At 43.9% G+C, this 22,447-nt stretch overlaps 3 protein-coding genes across 3 annotated transcripts; all 3 read left to right on the top strand.

The window, feature by feature from the left end:
* Positions 1-105: 105 nt before the first annotated feature.
* LOC109773309 (rab GTPase-activating protein 22) lies at positions 106-6,883 on the top strand. Its single transcript, XM_020332001.4, has 11 exons — positions 106-739; positions 1,065-1,163; positions 1,768-1,871; positions 3,561-4,360; positions 4,454-4,576; positions 4,653-4,741; positions 4,833-5,033; positions 5,339-5,746; positions 6,106-6,189; positions 6,291-6,455; positions 6,533-6,883. Exons 1-10 carry the CDS (start codon positions 572-574, stop codon positions 6,312-6,314), a joined length of 2,100 nt encoding a protein of 699 aa, XP_020187590.1. The 5' UTR covers positions 106-571; the 3' UTR covers positions 6,315-6,455; positions 6,533-6,883.
* Positions 6,884-8,888: 2,005 nt separating this feature from the next.
* LOC109773310 (DNA-damage-repair/toleration protein 111) lies at positions 8,889-12,128 on the top strand. The gene is made up of 2 exons (XM_020332002.4): positions 8,889-10,063; positions 11,673-12,128. The coding sequence occupies exons 1-2, from the start codon at positions 9,191-9,193 to the stop codon at positions 11,967-11,969; spliced, it is 1,170 nt and encodes a 389-aa protein (XP_020187591.1). The 5' UTR covers positions 8,889-9,190; the 3' UTR covers positions 11,970-12,128.
* A 5,731-nt stretch (positions 12,129-17,859) lies between these two features.
* LOC109773311 (uncharacterized) lies at positions 17,860-21,938 on the top strand. The gene is made up of 14 exons (XM_020332003.4): positions 17,860-18,049; positions 18,853-19,045; positions 19,135-19,295; positions 19,400-19,472; positions 19,601-19,675; positions 19,779-19,889; positions 19,998-20,037; positions 20,111-20,174; positions 20,522-20,624; positions 20,728-20,823; positions 20,913-20,942; positions 21,208-21,307; positions 21,396-21,480; positions 21,554-21,938. The coding sequence occupies exons 2-14, from the start codon at positions 18,872-18,874 to the stop codon at positions 21,678-21,680; spliced, it is 1,239 nt and encodes a 412-aa protein (XP_020187592.1). The 5' UTR covers positions 17,860-18,049; positions 18,853-18,871; the 3' UTR covers positions 21,681-21,938.
* Positions 21,939-22,447: the final 509 nt, after the last annotated feature.

The following is a 22,447-nucleotide window of genomic DNA, read 5'->3' as shown; positions in this document are numbered from 1 at the left end:
GGGAGTAATAATTAATAAAATAAATTAGTAATAAGAAAATTTTATATAAAAAATAAGTGAAATGAACTAGCACTATTATGAGAGAGCAATTTTGTTCTTGGTGGTACTCGTTTTCTTGGGTCGTTGGCACGTAGAGAAGGTAGGAAAGCGAAGAAGCAAGTGAGAAGAAGAGGAGACGAAACGAATGATGAGCAGTTGCAGTTAGGTTGGTTCGTTGCTTCCACCCCCCCTCCCCCCTCTCCCACCCACGACTCCTCGAGCCAAGCGAAGCAAACACGGCGCCCAGACCGACGGACGGAGACCAAGCCAGCAAGCCATAGGCGGCGGATCCCCGACCCGCCGACGGGACACAGAGAACCCTACCCACTCCCTCCAGGACCAAGAGCTCGCCGCCAGAGCAGCAGGGGGGGAGAGGAGCCGCCGGCTCGACTCCGCTCGGGCAGCCAGCAAGGCCCCTCGCGCGATTCGGATCCCCGCCCCGCCGACGGTTCTTGCGATTCGCGCGCGCCGGAGATCCGGACTCCCCTCGCACCCGCCGCGCCGCCGTACCGGGGACGGGAGGGGAGGATCCATGTCCCAGCCCCACAGGCGCAGCACCGGGAACGGCGGCGCGGTCTCCGGCGCGGGCGCGGGAGGGGACTACATCAAGTCATGGATCATGTGCGGCAACCTGCAGCGCGGCTTCGGCTCCCTCGTCCGCGAGCCCTGCGGCCTCAACCCGGACCCCTACTACCTCAAGGTCCCCTTCCGCTTCCTTCTTTCTTCAACTATACATACATCTCTCTGTACGCCAATGCCATCAGGATAACCAATCCCCACTGCCAATGCTATGAAACACCTCAGCATCGTCACTCCTCTAAATATAGCTTAGGCACTCTTCTTGGCAGTCGGCGCAGTGTTTATATTTAGCACACAGCATAGACTCTGTGTCGACACCGCACCAGAACCAGAGTCTCTATGGCATGGAATATTTAGCTGTGCGCAGCTTGATTCATGTTCACCTCTCTTGCCTGCACTACTCACATTTTCTTTCTTTCTTTCTAACTCTATCTGCGGTTCTACAGGGGGGCAAAATGCTCAGGCGAGAGAAATGGAACACGTGTTTCGATGCCGATGGGAAGGTCATCGGCTTCCGTAAGGCCCTCAAATTCATTGTCTTAGGGGTGAGTGGACTGGTATCCCTTTCGTGCTTCAAAGACTTGGTGTTCATCTCCTTGTATCTATGTTTGTAGACATGTCTGCTATTCTTCTTTCCAGCCTTCAGGCATCACCTTCAAAGCATGATGGGAATCGTATTGCATTGCCTTATTATGCCCCAGGAAAATTATATTTAAGCTGTATATATTCTGTATCAGAACCCAGGAAATATCAGTTACTTCATACATTGACCGAACCTTAGACAGTTCATTTGGCATTAGATGCACCATCCATCTCCTTATTGGAAATTTAGATTAGCTACGCTCATTGTAGTAATTTTCCCTTAAATGCCGATCTGATTACTCTAGCTGATTGTTAATTTTGCACCGTGAGATGAATGAATCAGATTACTTTCTTGATTAGTGCTGTCCTTTGATGTAAACAATGGGGAAAAAGAATCATGTTCCTTCAAAGCAACTCCTGTGATGCACTGCTATTGATCTTTGTATAGTAGGATTTTTTTTTTCATAAATAACCAAATGGACTGCCTACAACTGTCAATAATTTAAGCACAGAACACACTGGTTTCTGCTCTTAAAGCAACTATTTACCTCCATTATTGATGTGCAGGGCATGGATCCCTCTATTCGAGCAGAAGTTTGGGAGTTTCTTCTTGGGTGCTATGCCTTAAGTAGCACAACAGAGTATAGGAGGAAACTAAGAGCCGCTCGAAGGTTTGATCCCTTCTTTTTTTCTGTTTTTCATACAATGCTACCTTATATTTAGAAACGTGATTGTTTTCCATTTTATTATCTTGAATAATAGGCTGTAGCAGGCTTCGATTCGGTCATCTATGCATTATACTGAAATTGGAACCTTTGTAGCTAAATCTCCACATCCTTTCGTTGTTGTCTTCTATATATGAAGCATTAAAACCACTGCCGCAGGCTACAGTTGTCCTTATGTTTGTATCTGTGTGTTGAAGAACATGGGAGACAACGTCTGATACATTTGATGTAATTGGCTCCATGGCTTTCATGGCGGACTAGGCAATCATGTTACCTGACTGTTCCTTGGGTGGCATAAGGTGACCATAAATAGCTGTCTTGAACAATAAATTAGAGAGGTCAACACCAATAAGGGAGAGAAGTAGTTCTACTTCTACACTTCTATAGTAGAGAAAAGCAGATAAGCAAGTGGGGAGATCCTAGCAGTAGAATAAAGCTATAGAAGGTTGAGGAGATAATGGCAGTGGAGCATTCGCAGAGGAGGTTGGGGAGATCATAGCAGTAGAGCATAGGCATAGCAGAGGCTGGGGAGATCATAGCAGTGGATCACAGGCAGAGGCGGTGGGGGAAAACAAAAGAATGGTGAAGAGCAGATAACAGAAGGGACGGAGGGAGAAACGGATAACTGAGAAGGGGGAAAAGTGGAACAGAAGTGGAACACAGGCGGAGCAAGGCAATGCTGCAGAAGTAGAGACAGCCGCCCAGGAAGGGAGTGGGCGGAAGCCCGTTGGCGGGAGCATACTCTCTCTCTCTCTCTCCATCGCTCCCTCTCCCTCACACACACACACGCACACACGCACACACGCACACACGCACACACACACACACACACACGCCCACACGCGCACACGCGCGCACACGCACACGCACACGCACACGCACACACACACACACACACACTGACAGACAGACAGACACTGACAGACAGACACTTAAATCCCCAAGCGACGAACACCACCCAGTCATGGTGTCCACGCCTCTGGTTATCTACCGTGACTGCTTTTGCGCCTACGCAGCACTGAGACAAACATAATTGGCTCGATAACTGGATTTACTTTGGTAGTCCACCTCACCTGCAGTTTTGTGGTTTAACCTTGTATTCTGCACTTCCATTAGGCCCCTTCATTCCCTTGATGACTCGAGATATTTTGCACTTATACTAGAGAGTAGGTAAATGAAATACAGAGAATCTAAGTAACATGATTCGTAGGTAGCTTGGGTGAATATAGCTAATTTTCTTGCTGGCCACTAGTATGTGACAACTGAACGTACAGTTATCGAGCCACCAATGTATAACAACTGAAGGTCTGAACCATTACTGACCAATGGTTATCTATTCCTAGTAGTGCTACAAGGATCCTAGTTTCAATCTATATGGTATCTCTACATATGATTTTTCATTCAAACATTATACCCTGATCGGTCATATAGTAATATTTCTTCATACCTAGGAGACCGGAATGTTTTACATTTTGTGTTTTGCATTTGTTATGTATTCCTATGTTGCAAGCAGGGTGACCAAATTCCTACTTTTGCAATTTACCGTGATGTTTTCCCTCTTATAATTTTACACATGTGAGCTGTAGAGCATTTTCAGAAGCATCTAACCTAGTGAATTTTTTTATTTATATGAAGGGAGAAATATCAATGTTTAGTTAGGCAATGCAAGAGTATGCACCCAAGCATTGGTACAGGTGAGCTTGCGTATGCTGTTGGCTCAAAGCTGATGGATGTCAGGACTATGCCAAAAGAAAATGACAGTAGAGAAGAAGTCAGCACAAGTCAACGAGCCTCAGAAAATGCACCTGGCAGTACAGTAGAAAACTCCAACTTAAATTATGACTCTGGTGGAGCACCACAGTCACAAAGCTGTAGCAAATCAGCTGAAGTAGCTGGTTTCAACGCACATAATGATAGCTCTGTATATAATTCATCCAAATTTATGGTGTCCTCCACAGTGGTGAATAGTTGCTTGTCAGATTCTGGGGATTACAATGACATGGGTGAACCAAGATATGACAGTGAGACATTCATGGAGTATCCCTCCCTGCCTGGTACAAACTTGTTCGCAAATGATGGTGGGGATGTCAATGGGGTTGACGAAAGTCTTTGTAGTTTCTCAGTTCCTGAAGATAGGTTAAGACAACGTGACGAACGCATGCACAGCTTCCAAATCAATAATAACATAGATCTCATTATGGAGTCCAATTCCAGTGATCTGTTTCGGGCTAGCAACAGCGACTCAGCCATCTTTCACTCTGATGCGTTCAAACAGGATAGATGGTTAGATGACATTGGCTACAACAGGGAAATAGTAGATTCTTTGAAGATATCTGATGCGCCAGAAGCAGATTTTGTTGACGGAACCAAATCCGACAGTCCAGTCGCAAACAAAGACAGAGTCGCCGAGTGGCTATGGACACTGCATAGAATTGGTATGCTTATTCTTCCCCCCTCACACCACACAATTACAAAGGCCTCTTATTATTGTCATATTGTGTTCTAATTGCTAAAAATGGCTTATGCAGTGGTCGATGTTGTCAGAACAGATAGCCATCTTGATTTCTATGGAGAATCAAGAAATATGGCGAGAATGTCAGATATACTTGCAGTTTATGCATGGGTTGATCCTTCCACTGGATACTGTCAAGGTTTGCTTGTCAATGGAGCATTACATCATTTTGCTTCAATTATTTAAACTGCCTAAATGGTATAAGTTGATTGTAGGTATGAGCGATCTGCTTTCCCCTTTTGTTGTTCTATACGAGGATGATGCAGATGCCTTTTGGTGTTTTGAGATGCTATTGAGAAGGATGGTAATTTGCATCTATGTCAAACTATACTGGCATATGTTAGGTTGGTATTTTGCGTGACTTAATGCGTGATATAAATTTTGTTGCATCTCAGCGTGAAAATTTCCAGCTCGAGGGACCGACAGGAGTTATGAAGCAGTTGGAAGCATTGTGGAAGATCATGGAATTGACCGATACGGAATTATTTGAGCATTTATCAGCAATTGGTGCTGAAAGCCTCCATTTTGCTTTCCGGATGCTGCTAGTGCTTTTTCGTCGAGAGCTATCTTTTGAGGAGTCGCTGAGCATGTGGGAGGTCTGTCAGGCACTTCAAAGATATTTGTGATTTAGTTTGGACGGTTCCTAGTTCGTATAGAGATTTTTTTTCTTGGATATTTAGTCGCTAGTGTTCCACAAAATTTATATGAGAAATCTTTGAAATAGTTGATTGTGACAAGATGGTTAAGTTAGTGTACATGCATTGCAGAATCTACGAACTATTTTTTTTATTTGGCATTACACTAACCATGGGGAAGTACCCACATAAATCAACAATTATATTTTAAAGGCTCTTCATAGTATAGTCTTGTTCGGTTAATTAATTGTGCTTTCTGTCTTCAGATGATGTGGGCTGCTGATTTTGACGAAGATGCAATCAGGAATTTGGAAGCGAACTGCCTAGAACCGTTGCTACTAGATGTGAAGAATGATTTGTCATGTGAGGTCAAAGAAGAGCCCCGGGTGAACAAGTACGCGAGAAGAAAATCCAAAAGCAGGAGATCCCATCGTAGAAATGGTGAAATCCGCGTGTCCTGCAACCCTGGAGTGAAATCTAGTACAAGAAATCCCCTGTGTGGCTTGTCAGGGGCTACTATCTGGGCAAGGCATCAACATATACCTCATTTGAGTACAAATGTCTTGACAAAGAATGGAGACGACGAACTGCCTATATTCTGTGTAGCAGCAATCTTGATAATCAATCGACACAAGATTATTAGAGATACTCACTCAATAGATGATGCTATCAAGGCAAGTTGGGTCACTACTTTCTCTTTTCGAATCTCCAGTCACTGCTTTTTTTCATATTATTTTAAGCCTTGGGCCCATGAAATAACTATTAAAATTTATTTATTTGCGGCAGACTTTTGTGCATTCCAGTTTATGGTTAGGAGTGCACGTTTCAGTTTTGATAGATTAACATTTGCAAGTTAGGACAGCTGCTAGTCATTCTATATATAGCATGATATGTGTATATATAAGTTGCTCTCAAGCTGAAATTGGATGGATTATGGCATGTCAATGTTGTCTAGTTTATATCTACTGCAACTGCATCTGTATACATGTACTCTTCATTTTCCTTGGAACTGAGCTGGTCCATTTGTCTTCAGATGTTCAACGACAATATACTGAAAATCAATGTAAAAAGATGTGTACGCCTGGCTGTCAGGCTGAGGAAGAAGTACCAGTACAAGGTAAGTTCTGATATGACTCACATTGGAGATTTGAGTTCCTTGTGGACATGAGCATCATGCACTTCATGGTTGGGATTTTGAGTGTTATTCTTGTGTTGCAGTCACTAAAAGGAGGTTCAGAGTGATGAAAAAAATAAGGAAATTGAAGAATTCATGTTTCCCCTTAGAAAAAATTCCATAATTATATTCAACCATAAATTTGATCTCCAAAGGAGGACGGCGTCGGAGCAGCAGTCCTAAGCATCTCCAGGATTTTCTGTTGCGAGGTTAGCTATATAAATATCTCTTGCCTCTGGAGTTGGCTGCAGATGATTGACAGAATTTTGCATTCCTTGTTTTTCAGGATAATTGTACATATGAGGATGGTAATACTTGAAAACAGTAGTAGATGAACCAACGCTTGAAAGGGAAAATAAAGAAAAAGTATCCCACAATGTTTGATGCTGCCATTGTTCCTGTTGTACCATAATCATGATGATTAAGTTATTTATGAATTCTCGAGCAACCGTTATGGCGTCCAAAAAAAGAGAGGAATGGATGATGTGTATAAATCAGTCTGTAATCAATTGCGATCGATTCAATATAGAAGAATAATACAAAGAGCGTGGTTTCACGCATGCAGTTCTAGAAGTGAAAAGAAAATGTTTTGTTTGTCTGGAAGTAATAAAAAATGTCTTTTTCTAGATGTTAAAAAGATGGTTTGTTGTTCTGGTAGTAAAAATATTTTATAGGATGAAAAGGTGATGGCCTTGATTGTATCCCAGGTGCCGAGAGCCTTTGGAGACAAAGTGATAGTATGACTAAGTTTAAACCTCATTTTTCGATTAAACACGGTGCCTGAAGAATGAAGGTAGGGCATATTAGTACACAGAGAGAAGGTAGGGCATATTAGTACACACACACAGAGAGGGAGGGGGGGAGGGAGAGAGAGAACGATGACTTTCCAATTAAGATAGGATTGCACCAAGGGTTTAGCTTTGAGCTTATGCTTTGCTGATGGATGATAAAATTATGTCTTTTAAGTCATAAATTTGTAAATTACTATTATGTCATTTTTAAATTTTCTGCTTTGGCTATTATGATACATACCCAAATAATTTGGTACTACCTCCATCTAGGTTTATTAGTCTTATTGTATTTTGGGTCAAACTTTTACCACATATTTCCTCTGCCCCAAAATAAATGTCTCAACCTTAGTACAACATTGCACTAAAATTAATACAAACTTTTACCACATATTTTGGGTCAAACTTTTACCACATATTTCCTCTGTCCCAAAATAAATGTCTCAACCTTAGTACAACATTGCACTAAAATTAATACAAAGTTGAGACACTTATTTGGGGATGAGAGAGTATTTGACTAGCAAAATATCAATGCATGTCATCAAAAAATATAGTGTTTGATTTGTAGTTTGTAATGATGTTATTTTTGCTACGCATAACTTATATTTTATTAGTTAAATCATGATCAAAATATGACTAAAATATGAGAGGGATTAATAAACCAGGACATAGGTTGTATATACCAAAACCCGACTGTATTTTAATATTATACCATATTTATCGAAATATATCTTCCAAACTGAAAAACCGTATAAATCAAGGAAAACGCTCAACGTCAACCGGCTGAAAAGAAACTTCGCGTCCGCCTCCTTCGCTATGTAACACGTGTCCATGTGGGCCTGTATCCACCTTCCCCCGATTTCTGAACCAACGCCCAACTGTTCTTCCCCACTCTATTCTCTCGCATCTCTTCTCTCATGGTGCAGAGTGGACGGGGTGTTGGAAGCTGGGTGCCGCTGCCGCTCACACCGGCCAGCCGGTCGCCCCGCCCCTCAGGTCTCTCCTGCCCTGGGCGCCGGATCTGGCCCGAGCTCGCCGGGAAAGTAGCCGGAGGCGAAGGAGGTGTGTGTGAGAGAGAGAGGTGGGTCATGGGAGAGGAGAGGCACGGCGAGTTGGAGCAGAGAAAGGGAGGAAGGCAGCGCCGGAGAAAGGGCTCGCCGGTCAGCAGCGTACTGGGTGGCGCAGAAGCTTCGAGCGCGAGCTCTCCCAATGTACGACGCAGCGCACGGCCTCTTCGTCGGCACTGTTGATGTCGGGGGAACCCTCGCTGATGGATCCTTCCAGCCGGCGGCAAGCTATCGCCTTCCGCGGTGAGGCATTTGGGGGTTAAGCACCGTTCGTAGATGCTTTTGCAAAGCCATTAATGTTTCCGAAACATAGGTCTTGTTGCAATAGTCAACAATGTTTTTAAAACAAAGCTCTTGTTTGCAAAGAGGGATCATGCACGGAGAGATTTGCAACGTCATCAATGTTTCTGAAACAAAGCTCTTGTTGCAGTAGTCACCGATATGTTTCCGAAACAAAGCTCTTGTTTCAATAGTCATCAACGTGTTTCTGAAACAAAGCTCTTGTTGCAATAGTCACCGACGTGTTTCTGAAACAAAGATCTTGTTGCAATAGTCAATGCTCTTGTTGTAAAGAGCAATCGTACGGTTAGCAACCTATATCGGACGGCTCGCGAGGCGGCGGATCTTCTGAAAAGATCAACCAGCCGACGCGTAGCACTCCCCATAAATCAAACCATGTATAATAAACCGAATTAAAAGAGGTAGAGGAGTGGGTATTGTTTCTTAACTAGGGACAAAAAGAAAGGCTTCAGAGAGGAAACATCTCCCAAAGGCCCATTAGATAATAGCCCAAATCAACTGAAAAAAGAGAACGGACCAATCGAGCAGCCGCGGCCCATACAAGAGGTGGCCCGGGGAGAGGCCGGGTGCCCTGTCTCCTCCGAGGCTTCGGATAGAGCGAGTCTTCTTCTTCCTCCCTGCTCCGACCGAGATCCGCTCGAGAAGATTCGATTAGGGTTAGGGTTTGCCTCACTGATCGTGAGCTGGGCTGCTACATCCACCTACCTGGTTTCTCGGATTCCGGTAGAATCAACCACCCGATCTATCGACACAATTTCCCCCGCCGGTGCGGCCTCTGCTTTGTCGAAGATGCTGGGCGGATTATACGGCGACCTCCCGCCGCCCACCTCCGCGGCCGGCGACGAAGACAAGCCGACGGCCTCCGTCTGGTCGAGCGCCACCAAGATGGCGCCGCCGACCCTCCGCAAGCCCTCCGCGACCTTCGCCCCTCCCACGTCCCTCCTTAGGAACCAGCACCCCCGCCCCGCCGCCGCTCCCAAGCCCAGCGCCGTGCAGCAGCAGCAGCAGCCGCCGCACCCCCTCCCCCTCGCCTCCGCCGTCACCACCACCACCGCAGCCTCCTTCCACCCCGCCCTCGTCGCCGTGCAGTCCACCGTGCTCGAGGAGTACGACCCCGCCAGGCCCAACGACTACGAGGACTACCGCAAGGAGAAGCTCAAGCGGGCCAAGGACGCCGAGATGAAGAAGGAGCTCGACCGGAGGCGCCGCGAGGACCAGGAGAGGGAGAGGGAGCGCGAGCTGAGGGAGGCCGAGGCACGCCTGCGCGAGGAGCAGTCCAGGGCCTCCTCCCTCAACATATCCGGCGAGGAAGCCTGGAAGAGGAGGGCCGCCATGAGCGGCGCTGGCGGCGGCGCTACTCCTCAGAGGGCCTCGTCTCCGCCCCACGGCGATGCCAGTGGCTTCTCCATCCCAGGCTCCTCCTCCTCTGGCTTGGGCCTGGGCGCCGGCGGCCAGATGACCGCTGCCCAGAGAATGATGGCCAAGATGGGGTGGAAGGAAGGCCAGGGGCTCGGCAAGCAGGAGCAGGGAATCACAGCGCCTCTGGTCGCTAGGAAGACCGATCGGAGGGCAGGGGTTATTGTCGATGAGAGCAGTTCCAGGAGGCCCAGATCAGCCAACTTTGAAGGCCAGCCCACCAGAGTAGTGTTGCTGCGTAACATGGTAAATGCTTTCCCATGACTTCTGCGTAATAAGAGTATCACGGCAACATTTTCAGGTTTGTATGAATAAGGATGAAGTAGTGGTCCATGGGTTATCCCTGATTTCCCCTCTTGGGCACTGAGTTGCAAAATGCATCCTTTGTGTGTTTATATGCTGACATCTATTACGCTGTTATGCGAATATCTAAGCTGAAGTTAGGTCGTTGTCTAATTTAGATATCACCTTAGCAAATGTACGTCTGCTGCTCTTGTTGATTTATTATTGTTACTGGTTTCTCTTACATAGGCAACAACTATTCTAGAATATATCACCATCCATTCTGAGCATATAGTTTTTAGTATTATCTCTACTTGTGTGCTGGTAGCCTGATACCAACTAGCAAAATGTAGTTACCTATGTGACATAATTGCCTTGTCGATGCTGACTGGTATGTGATAATTTGCAGTGCTTTAGACAGGTATCAGGTGGCATATGTATTTGGATTTTATTTTGTTTCTTTTATGGTTGAAGTGCACAGGCTATTGTTTGATCTGTTTTCAGATGATACTGATACACACATGAACGCTAAGGACTTAAATCATGAAGGGTGATTAGCAATGTATAGAGTTTGAGAATCTATTTGTGATACTGTAAATCTACTGTTGGTTATTTTGTACTACCTCTGTTCACTTTTATAAGACGTTTTAGACATTCAGACACCGTTGAAAACAGCACAAAGCAAGCTGTCTGAAACGTCTTATAAAAACAAACAGAGGGAGTACTAGGGAACTTGGGGTAAACAGGGTAGTGCAAAATAGCAACTACTGTTTGCTGACTGCATTAGCTTCCAAATCTAACCACTATATAGCATAGACAGCTTATGTTAATTTTGATTAACAGGCAGCTGGGAATTTTAGTCTTTCAGGTTGCTGTTGGCTTTATTCAATATAAGCTGGTTGCTTTTTAGTTCAATATAAAATGTGTAACTTAAGGTCCAATTTCATGTAAATAAAGTTCAGCGTATGATGGATTCTGTACCAATGGGTTCAGATCATGATTTGAGCTTTGCAATATAATCATTAAACTTGAATATTATGTTAGGGTATTTGATCACACAATCATCAAACTTGAATGTGTACTTCTAGAAAACAGCTCTGCTCTATTTTATTAGTAACCTTGAATAGTACCTGATGGGCATAGAACCTGATGAATTTGTCGAATTTGGGCACTACAATGGCGTTACCCAGTTTTGACACGATGTCAACTGTGGGTTGTGATAAAAAAAAAAAGGTTCAAACAGGTTAGGTATTTGATCACACAATGCATTTGGCTTTGTGAATTGTCTGATGAAGCCTCATTAGTTTTATCTGTCAAGTGGTATTTGATCTTACATGATGAGGAGCTGTCTTCTATGGTATCAGGGTTTGCTCCCACCGATCTATTATGTTGTTGAACTGTATGTTTGTTTTTGATTGTTGCTTAAGCCGGTGCCTTTGTATGCTGGAATAGAGGGATGATGCCATAATGTTGAATATTGCTTGATGATTTACTTGCATGATTTATTTATAGTTAAGGCGATAGTTTTGTCTAGTGCAACATGTTTTTAATCATCAGAATGAAATATATGCAGATTGGTCCGGGCGAGGTTGACGACGAGCTGGAAGATGAGATTGCCTCGGAATGCTCCAAGTTTGGGGCTGTGTTGCGCGTGCTGATATTCGAGATCACCCAGGCAGACTTCCCCGCGGACGAAGCAGTGAGGATCTTTGTGCTGTTCGAGAGGACAGAAGAGTCGACCAAGGCGTTGGTCGAACTGGAAGGCCGCTACTTTGGCGGACGCATAGTGCATGCCACCTTCTTCGACGAGGGAAGGTTTGAGAGGAACGAGCTTGCTCCGATGCCCGGGGAAGTACCAGGGTTCGACTAAATCTTAATAATCAGACTAAAGAAGAACTGGACGTTGGTGTCTTGGGTGTAACTTAATCTAGAGCATGAACAGTGTTTTTCTTTTCTTTAAGGACAGTTTACAGCATGTTGGTGAATGTTGACCTACTGCCATTTTATTATTGTAGAGTTATTGTTATTATATTCTTTTTCTGGGTGTAGAGGTGGGCATCTTGCATTGCATCCCCATTTTCCTTTCCATTTTTTGAATGTGCATCAGGTACTCTTGTTAATTCTTACAAAAGAAATTCTGGCACCCATTGGATTTGGCAATATTGATCGCTCAAGCCCAAACATCCACCTCTCTGGCAGGAGAGCGTGGTGCACCTTGTGCTCGTCATCTCCAGTCTCCACCAAAAACTGACCTTTGGTAAGATCGAAACGTCGAATGACCTGAAACAGAGACGATTAGCTGTTCGGCCGGTTCTCTCTGTTTTTCTGAATAATATACCACCAGAGAGGGTAGTTTGATAATTCAAGCGACGACTGGGAAAATATACTGATAACATGTATTCCTCAGGCGCTTACATCCAAGGAAATCAAGAAAAGAAAATTCGCAGAAAAGGAAAACTGCTCGATCCTCCACCAAAAACTGACATATTGTGCGAATGACCTGAAAGTCTGAAACAGAGAAGACAAACGGCTCGATCGGTTCTCTCTGTTTGTCTGAATTTGCAGTTTTTGTCTGGATTTGCAGTTTGGGTCCGATTATGTCACATCTAGATGTAAGATAATATCTCACATCTAACTATCCACCTCAGCAGACTAGCCCGTGAGGAATCGAACTCCAGAGCAGATACTGCTAAGCACAACCTCCTACCAATACAACACATCAATGTTGGTGATGCTACAGAAGCGTGAAACATTTAAGAAATAGTAGAGCGTCTGAGATTAGAAGACGTTTATGAAAAAAATTGAAAACATTTTCTCAAATTGTGTTTTTTTTAATTCCAGATATTTATGGAAACACAAATACTTTTAAAAATTTCGAACAATTTTTGTGAGGGCTCAACTAAGATAATGTCACCCCTAGTCCAGTACATGTAAAGCTTAAGAGTTACTTAGAGATGATTAGCTTTTGTGAACAATTTTTTTAGAAAGGAAAATTGTTTCAAACATTTAAGTATTATTTAGAAAACACAAACAATTTTTAAACCTGCAATATTTTTTTTGAAAAACATGAACCTAATTTGTTATTTTTCAACATTTTTTGAAAAATCCAAACAATTTTTGGAAAACGAAGAATTTTGAAAATTCCAAACTTTTTTGAAACAAAAAATGAAAAATAGAAAACAATATTAAAAAAAGGTAAAAAGGAAAGGAAAGCTAATGAAGGAAAAGCAAAAAAGGAATAAACAAGGAAAAACCAGGAGGAAAAAACAAAACAAACAAAACGGATCCTAGCTACTTGGGCCGACCATCTGCAATTTACTAGCTTCTCGTCTTGTGCGAAACAGCAACATTTTGTCGTAGTGAGTGGTGTATAGGATATTCGAGGGGTGTGCTTGCAACCAAGACGACAACATCTCTTGGTCCACTTGCGAGTCGGTGGTCTTGCAACGGGGTTGGAAAGCAGTACATGCCAAGTTGCGAGTCGAGGGTTGGGCTTGCAACCGAGAAGACAACAACACCTATAGGCCCAGTTCTAAGTCGAGGGATGGACTTGCAAGTGGGACAACACTTACTAGGGGCCCAGTTGCGAGTCAAGGGGGGACTTGCAACTGGTACAATGAGAAATAGGGGACCAGTTGCGAGTCAAGGCGGGACTTGCAACTAGGACAAGGACAAGTAGGGGCCTAGTTGCGAGATGAGTATGGACTTGCAATTGGGACAAAAAAGGTCGAGCCGCAGTTGCGAGTCGAGGGTGGGATTGCAACTGGGACAAAAAAGGTCGGATCCCAGTTGCGAGTCGAGGGTGGACTTGCAATTGGGACAAAAAAAGTCGGGCCTAGTTGCGAGTTGAGGATGAACTTGCAAGCGGGACAAAAAGAAGGACGTGCCCCAGTTGTGAGTCTAGGGTGGGATTGCAACCGAGACAAAAAAGGTCGAACCCCAGTTGCGAATCGAGTGTGGACTTGCAACTGGAAATCAGGTCCCAGTTGCGAGTCGATGGTGGACTTGCAACTGGGACAAAAAAAAGGTCAAGGCCCCAGTTGCAAGTCAATGGTGGACTTGTAACTCGGACAAAAAAGGTCACACCCAGTTGCGAGTTGAGCATGGACTTGAAGCTAGGACAAAAAATAGTGTTGGGCCCGAGTTGCGAGTTGAGGTTGGACTTGTAACTAACAAAAAAAAAAGGTTCGGCCCTAGTTTTGAGTCAAGGATGGACTTGCATCTGGGACAAACCCAGTTGCGAGTCGACGATAGACTTGCAACTGGACAAAAAAATGTTGACCCCGGTTGTGAGTCGAGGTTGGACTATCAACTAGGGAAAAAAAGGTCAGGCCCAGTTTCTTTAAAAAATATTCACGAATTTAAAAGGTGTCCACTAACTTAACAAACATTTTCAAAATTTTACAAAAATATTAAAAACTAATTCACAAATTTAAAAATAAGAATAATGATAATGAACTAAATGAAAGAGAAAGAAAGAAATAAAAACGGACACAAAAAGAAAAAAGAAAAAGAAAAAACGGATACAAAAAATTGAGAAAATAAAGAAACACTAAAATGCTGCTAATAGTATTTAGATACAAAAACACACTAAAAATATATAAAAGACACAAAAAATACTCAAAACAGAAAATGAAAAAAAATGGGGGTCATAACTGAACCACATAAGTTCATTTGTATGATGCAAAATTTACTATATCACAATTGAAACGCACACAAAATAGTCTACATAGAACACAACCGGAACCATGACTAGAACGTGCCTCTGTTCTCACTGATTTGAAAATATAGGATTTTGTCTCAATCAAGAAATACTAGATGCGATAAAAAAGGAATAAAAATCACATGGACAATACCACTCGCTGCATCCACCCCATGCGATCTCTTTAGTTTGTGGACAACGATCCATCCACACTATGCTGCAGCCCATGTAAAAAGCAGGCCAGAAAAGCAAGCCTGACGCGGGACAAGACTACACACCGAAAAACAAATTGCCGTGTAGTAGTAAACAAGGGCCGGCTGGCAAGCGACGCTGGACAACCGTGACATCAACCAGTGGACGAATGTCTAAAAAAAAATATCAACCAGTGCACGAATTCTAAAGACAATAATCCAACGATAGGGACTTAGATGTGAAATAGCAAATCTGTTGCAGTTTATACCACCACAGAAGGTAGTTTGATAATCCAATCGACGACTGGGAACATAAAGTACTGCTGATAAATTTATGCTTAAGGCGATTACATCAGGAAATCAAGAAATGAAAACTCGCAAAAACGAAAAGAGTAGTAAAGACGAAAGAAAAAGAGTAACGAGCAGGATCAAACTGAAGCGCCCTGTGCCTGCGCGTGGTCTGCCGCTCATCGTCAGTTCGGGCACCGGCGCGGGCGCGTTCCCTGAGGTGAACTCGCCACGGCGGATCAAAGGGCGACGGTGGTACCACAAGCCGGCACTCATCCTCGAGGGCCCAGCAGTCGTGCGCGGTCCCGCGCCTCGCACCAGATGCCCGCCGTCACCTTCGTCGGAATCGGCACCGCCGTCGTCATTGTCGCCGCCGCCGCGGTCGGGGGCGTCCTTGGAGTCGGTGCCGCCGGACACGGCCTTGGCGTAGGAGGCGCTGTCGTGGACGGCCGTGTCGTCGTCGTCGTCGGAGTTGCTGATGACTACCACGTCGTAGTCACGGCTCTCATCGTCGTCGGAGTCGGAGGGGAGGGGCATGTCGTCGGGAGAGACGAAGCGAGGCAGAAGAGGCGCCATGAGTTGAGTTGTCCGGAGGGAGACTATGCCGTGGCGCTTGACAATTGGACATGCATACGGGCATATATATAGCACGCCGACATCAAAGACGATGGATGGAGCACGGCGGGAAACAGAAAAGGTTTTGGCGCCAGATTATCAAGGAAGATGGAAATTATCCCCGATTTGATCGCATCGCATGCATGCCAATCTATAGGCAGGATCACCTACTGTGTCTCGCTATCGATCACATGCCTCGGCCGAGCCACGAAATCACGGGATCTTGACTTGCTTCTCTCAATTCCGCCATGGCACCCTGATCTCATTCCTAATCGATCGCCATCGCCGGAAGATTTCCCCCGCTAATTGATTCAGCGCGCGCGGCTCCTCCCAAATGGAAAATAATTCTATGAGACCAGGTCTCACGAGTTAGCAGGTGAGACCCATTCTGATGTATGACACGTGGCTTTTAAGGACCTTCCCCACCCCCCACCTGAAATCAGGGGGAGGGGGGGAGATTAGATGCTTTGTGATTTGTGAATGCCACGTGTCATCTATCAGGAGGGGTCTCACCTGCTAAATATGAGACCTGGTCTCATATAATTCTTTTCCCTCCCAAATCACCCGTGCCAAAACCAAGCGAAGCGAGGTGTTAGGGCGTACGTACGTGATGCGGGTGATCCAATACCTTTGACCATCTCCACGTGGAAAACCTCGAGTTGCTCAATTCTGCAAACGTGGGTACCTTTCAATCAAGATACAATTCGTATGACGAAAGCGAATAAACCTTAGACATGCAAGGATACAAATTGTGCTAAGAAGACTGGAACAAAAGCAAATGCATCCATATCCCTGCCAGACCGTTGTGTGTGGGATAACTGCCTAACGATGTCCATCACCATACATGCAAGTGTTTGCTATATATAGCAAGGTGAGTACATGACGTACTCTGCAAGACTTGTCAGAATCTCACACTATTTATGCATCATGTATCAAAAGAGGGCAAGGGTTTAGCGGCAGCAAGCACTAGCACCTACAGAGACACGCTACAACTTACGTTACCAGAGATAAAGAAAGAGAATGTGTGAGAACAATCTACGCTAAATGTTGTGCAACGCAACCCCATGGCTGTGTCCACGCTGAGCATCTATCCTATCACAAACATAACAAAGCCTTTCATTCTCCTTCGCACCACCACGGAGAAGAATCCCCAAGGCGTTTAGTTGGAAAGTTCTATTAATTAGTTAAAAGTTGTGCAAACTCTATTACTAACAATATTAAGGGTCGGCAAGCTTTAGAGATTATAACTTGAACTTGTGCTATGATGAAGTCATCGAGCTCCAAGTCGCCCATAACAGCGGACATTGTTATTCGAATAGATTTATCCTTGCAGCTGCAAGGGTGCACCAATATGCCTCTTATAAGCTCCGCGCGCATGGTAACAAAAAATATGGTTGAACTCGGATGGGGACTCAATGCCGCGACGAGGCGTTGTGTCAACTCGAGGACACATACCACCTATTACGAGAGTGCTATCGCATTGCCATTGTGTCAGCTTTATCACCTGTAGGGCATAAACATGCAAAGCTATAGCTTGCATTTTTTTAAATGCAATTATTTAAAAATATATTCATGAATTTATAAAGTTTACATATTTAATAGAAGTTTACTAATTTAAGATGTTCACAAAGTTTTAAAAAAATCTCGAATAAAAAAATATATCCACGATTTTTTTAAAAAATCGCTATTTTAAAATAGGTGCATGAATTTTTTTAAATGGTCTCGAACTTGAAAAAATGTTTTATGAATTAAGAGAGTGTTTTTATTTTTTTAATAAAACATAAAAAGAAGAAAGTAAAAATACGAAAAAGTGAGAAAAAGGGGCGAAATGAAAAATCCGAAAGAAAACCGATAGATAGAGAAAAGGAAAAAAAGGAAAAGAAAAATGGAACGAAACCTTTCCAAGAACCGTCAAGAAAACAACACAGGAAGGCTGATTGGGCCGGCCCATGTACGCGCGGAAGGCCGATTGGAACTCTATACGCGGAACCGGAAGTGCCCTCTCCTTCCTCAGCATCGTCACCCCGCAAACCTAGCGTGCTGCCCGCCGCCGACGACAGCAGCCCAGCTCTCCACTCCGGCGACCGGCGGTACACCTCGGCGTTCCTCTCCCCCACGTCTTCAACCGCGGCAGGCATTCAGGAATCAGGCAACGTGAGTCCGCAGCTCCTCTCATCCTCCACCTCAAATCCTTGTTCAGCTGCTCCTGCACTAGTTCCGTATGTAGGTCATACATGGATGCTTGCTCATATGCCTCCCGTGGAGACTCTAGCAGCAGCACTTGCACTGGTTCCGTGCGTAGATGGTACATAGATGGCACTTGCAGGCGAGCACGCCAACTGCTTGATAAAATGCCCACTGCACAGAGAGAATGAGAAGGAAGAAGAAGATGTGGTGGCAAGTGAGGAGAGAGAGAGAGAGAGAGAAAACCCACCTACTCGTTGCCGGTTTTCCCCTCTACTCTGGTTTTGGACGAAATTCATCCGGTTTTGAGCATGAAGGACGAATTGTCGCCCAAAACAAGTCGATGGATTGGAGGTCGACTTTAGTAAACTCGAGAGACGTACTATTTGCGCCACTGAGTACGATGCTTGGCAAAACACAATAGCATTAAGTTGGCTATTGTTAAGTTGTAAATAACCCCTGAAATTATGTTGCAAATGTACTCTGTCAATTGTTTTGTTAAACCCCGAACCTGCCCCGAAACAGTGTGATTGTCTAAACCTGAATTTCTGTAACAGTGTATGCTCAGTGTACTGGTGCGCTGAACCTGAAATTCTGGAACCTGTACAGTTCGGTATTGACCGACCACTGAACCGATTTTCTAGATTAACCGAAATACCGACTTTGCGTTTTTGACTGACATCTTTTGTTAGCTTTAGTCAATAACCAAATCTGTCCAAAAAAACAAAACCAAAATGTACTAACCAAAATTCCGGTTTATACTGAACACTCAGGCCTAGTTGACGATACAAGATGGCGCCACTCGCACGCAAGCACCGCAAGGCGTCACCTTCCCCTTCCCCCTCGGAGGCTTCTCCCAATTCAGGCAGCGACTCTGAACTCCACCTCGATGACCACTCCGACCCAGAGGACAGCTTCTTCTCCACAAGGAGCGCTGCCGATGTCGACGTCCAGGATTCCTCCACCGTAAGTACCGCCCTCCCCTCTCATTTTCCTTTTCCTCCGAGGGGTATAGGTTGCTTAGCTGTTTTGTGCCTATCTCTCTCTCTTGTTAGAGTGACGAGGAGGAGGATGACGATGAGGAGAGCCTCCATGAGGAGGAGGATGACGATGAGGAGAGCCTCCATGATGATGAGGAGAGCCTCCATGAGGAGGATGATGATGGTGAGATGGGAGAGCTCGAGCAGCAGTATCGCACCCTCCAGGCCAATCAACAGTAATGTCTCCTTTCGGCCCTTCTTCGCCATGCCTCCCTTTCACACGGTTTACTATAGAATCTGCTTCATCATCTCACTTATATTCTTCTCTTCTACCTTGCAGAAGCATTCTTCAAACCCTGAAACAACACAGGGATGACGATGTCTCAAGAGGCCAGGCAGTCAAAAACCAAAAGGTATTTTCTTGTATGTGCTTTGCATAACATCTACTCACCATGATCATGTTCTTGCACAGCTATCCTTTACATTCAGTGTTTAAGCTTTCAAACTATTAACCTCTACATCCAATTGCTGTTTACTGAAGGCGCTATGGGATAAGACCCTGGAAATGAGATTCTTGCTGCAGAAAGCATTCTCCACTTCAAACAAGCTTCCCAAGGTCTGTTGTTTCTCTCATATGACTGCCAGAACATGCACCTTTGTTTCTTTGTCTTCATTGGTTTTACTTCTGAAGAAACATATATTTTATTCTGTTCTTGCAGGATCCATCCAAGTCAAGGTTCTGCAGTCATGATCAGGAGATAGAGCAAGCATATGTTGATCTGTTGGACTCATCGAAACAGACTCTCGGTTGCATGCTGGAGCTGCAGAAGGTTCACTTACCTGCTCATGTTTTTTGCTTCAGTGCTATGCTACCGCTATACTGTAGTTGTTCCAGGTTTTCTTACTGTGCGCAATATGCTTTCCAAAACTACCTGTAGGCTTTACTGGAGCAGAACCAGGCTGCAAAGGGTGCAAATGGTAAAACTGCTATCCAGTCTTTCTCATTCTGAAAGATGCCTTGAAACATTCATTAATCCTGACTTAATGACAGACACATTGCCTGACTCAAATGGAGAGAGTGACGAGTGGTTGCAAGTACAGAAATTGCATACAAGGTAATCTTTTGCAGCAATAGAAACTCTGATGATGTACTGCAGGATATATTCTTCGATGTGTTACAATGTCTTGCGTAGCAGAAGATCTTTTGTTAGTCAGCACTATGCAGTTCTGCCCTTGTATGCTTACCATATCATGTTAGTAGAATGTGTTTTGTGCTTTAATACAGACCATCTAATGATCTAAACTCTTCCCTGGTCCTTTATTATAATAGTCTCTTAAATGCCTTTGAGTTAGTGAATTGTTTGTTTGGCTCTGTTATAAGTAATAAAAAAATCGGTTTCATCTTTACAAGACCTTTGTTTTCTGGATTGCTAATTTGCTACGTACCATGATTTTTGTACAGGATAACCCCTTTCAGAAATACCGAGATAGATAAATGGCAGAGGAAAACACAGGTCACAACTGGAGCTGCTGCACTGAAAGGAAAGTTGCACGCATTTAATCAGGTTGGTTGAATGCCTATTTAACTACTTCTAGTAATTTTTTATTGTGGAACAGGCCTGGATTAAAAAAGCTAAGACCCTTGCTTTCCATGTTGTATGGGAACAGAACATAAGTGACCAAGTTGCTGGTTACATGAGAGACCCAAGCAGGATGATTAACCGGATGTACTTGAGGAAATCTGATGTTGGTGTATTCGGGGAGGTATTTTATACGCATCTATTATGAGGGCCACCAGTCATGTTTCTGCTTCATTATAGTGAATAATCTGTGTCTTCTCATTCATTTTGCAGAGTGCAGCGGAGCCTGCTACTACCGTTGAGGTTTGAGCAACACTTCATTCTTTACTTGGAATAACGTCAAGCTTGCCTGCCTGTTTCTCATTTTGTTCTATTCAAATTTCGTGTTATGCAGTCCAGTTAGACTTGTTATTCCATTGAGGCAAAAATTCATGTAGCCTCAGTTATCGATCTAACCGATTAATTAAATTAGACTGATTTCGGGGATATTTCCACCACCAATCGAATTAGATATTGTATGTGTAGTGCACTTGCTGGTCTCATATGTTGACCCCTTGTTTCAACTCAGGGGAAGGATGTGGAAGGTGATCCTGAACTTATTGATGATTCTGAATTTTATCATCAACTTCTCAAGGAGTTTCTCGAGTCGTGTGATACAGGAGCATCTGGTTAGTTCATATCCAAGAATTGCACATCTGCACTAGTTTCTTTTTGCCCTGAATGCATTTATGAGCCATGCTGCTGCAATTGTTTCAGAGTCTGCATTTTATGCTCTGAGGAAGAAGCAGAACAAGAAGAGGAAACTCGTGGATCGCCGCGCTTCAAAGAGCAGAAAGATAAGGTAGAGTTACTTTTGGTGCAGTTGGTTTTTCTCGCTGGCAATTGTGTATTAACTTGTTTATGTGAGTTTTCAGGTACAGTGTTCACGAGAAGATTGCTAATTTCATGGCCCCGGTGCCTATGACGGTTCCTCCAATGGCTTCGAAACTGTTTGAGAATTTGTTTGGAATGGGCAACCTGCAGAAGTCAGCCGCGGTCTGATAATAAGAGATGTCTGAAATGTTGTTAAAGCTAGTTTTCGCGTGATGGGTGGTAATATGTGAAACTGAAGTAATACCACAGAACTTGTACCCGCACATTCCTGGCCTATGTATGAGGACGAGTGTCATGAATATTAGTTGCTGATCTGATTAGTTAGATGCCTTCGAATTCCTCATCTGTTAAACATAACAGAGAATTAGCAAGAGAGTTGTCGCTGTATTCTTCAACCGCGGACTATGAAATCAAGTTTTTTTTTTTGCCTTTTTTTTGTGTGTGCTTGGGTATGAAAGCAAGGTCATAGCATTGTATTCTGCAAAGCAATAACCCCCTCTTATCTGAGTTGTGTAATGTTAACCATAAAAAATTGTAGATTAATAAATATAGCTCTGATGGTGCATGTTTCTTATCTAAGCAACTAATTTTGACATAACAACATTGTGGGGATTATTACTTCCTCCGTTTTTACTTACTCTATATTTAGCTTTGTCTTTAGTCAAATTTTATAAACTTTGACCAACTTTATAGGAAATAATTATTAACTTCTAGTGCAATACTAAATCAGTACCATTAGATTTGTTACCGTAAATGTTTTATATTGTTTGCTATATACAACAGCAACAACAAACTAATATGCAGAGTAATAAATAAAAACAAGGGTTTTCAGGGAGTATATTCTGCCGTGGGCGGTGGAAAGACAGCATTGTAGGCCAAAAGGGTTAGGCAGATCAAGAGATAGTCTTATCGGCCGTGGGCGGTGGGCGGTGGGA

This window comes from Aegilops tauschii, chromosome 3, assembly GCF_002575655.3.
Source record: "Aegilops tauschii subsp. strangulata cultivar AL8/78 chromosome 3, Aet v6.0, whole genome shotgun sequence".
Taxonomy (NCBI): domain Eukaryota; kingdom Viridiplantae; phylum Streptophyta; class Magnoliopsida; order Poales; family Poaceae; genus Aegilops; species Aegilops tauschii.
The sequence above is the reverse complement of the archived record's forward strand: the minus strand, read 5'-3'. Positions and strand labels throughout refer to the sequence as shown.

Coding starts and splice junctions, on each gene's coding strand:
- LOC109773309 (XM_020332001.4), top strand. CDS start 572: ATGTCCCAGCCCCACAGGCGCAGCACCGGGAACGGCGGCGCGGTCTCC. Junction 1,872..3,560: donor AAACTAAGAGCCGCTCGAAG/GTTTGATCCCTT, acceptor ATTTATATGAAG/GGAGAAATATCAATGTTTAG. Junction 4,742..4,832: donor AGATGCTATTGAGAAGGATG/GTAATTTGCATC, acceptor GTTGCATCTCAG/CGTGAAAATTTCCAGCTCGA.
- LOC109773310 (XM_020332002.4), top strand. CDS start 9,191: ATGCTGGGCGGATTATACGGCGACCTCCCGCCGCCCACCTCCGCGGCC. Junction 10,064..11,672: donor TAGTGTTGCTGCGTAACATG/GTAAATGCTTTC, acceptor AAATATATGCAG/ATTGGTCCGGGCGAGGTTGA.
- LOC109773311 (XM_020332003.4), top strand. CDS start 18,872: ATGGCGCCACTCGCACGCAAGCACCGCAAGGCGTCACCTTCCCCTTCC. Junction 19,890..19,997: donor GCATGCTGGAGCTGCAGAAG/GTTCACTTACCT, acceptor AACTACCTGTAG/GCTTTACTGGAGCAGAACCA. Junction 20,038..20,110: donor GGCTGCAAAGGGTGCAAATG/GTAAAACTGCTA, acceptor ACTTAATGACAG/ACACATTGCCTGACTCAAAT.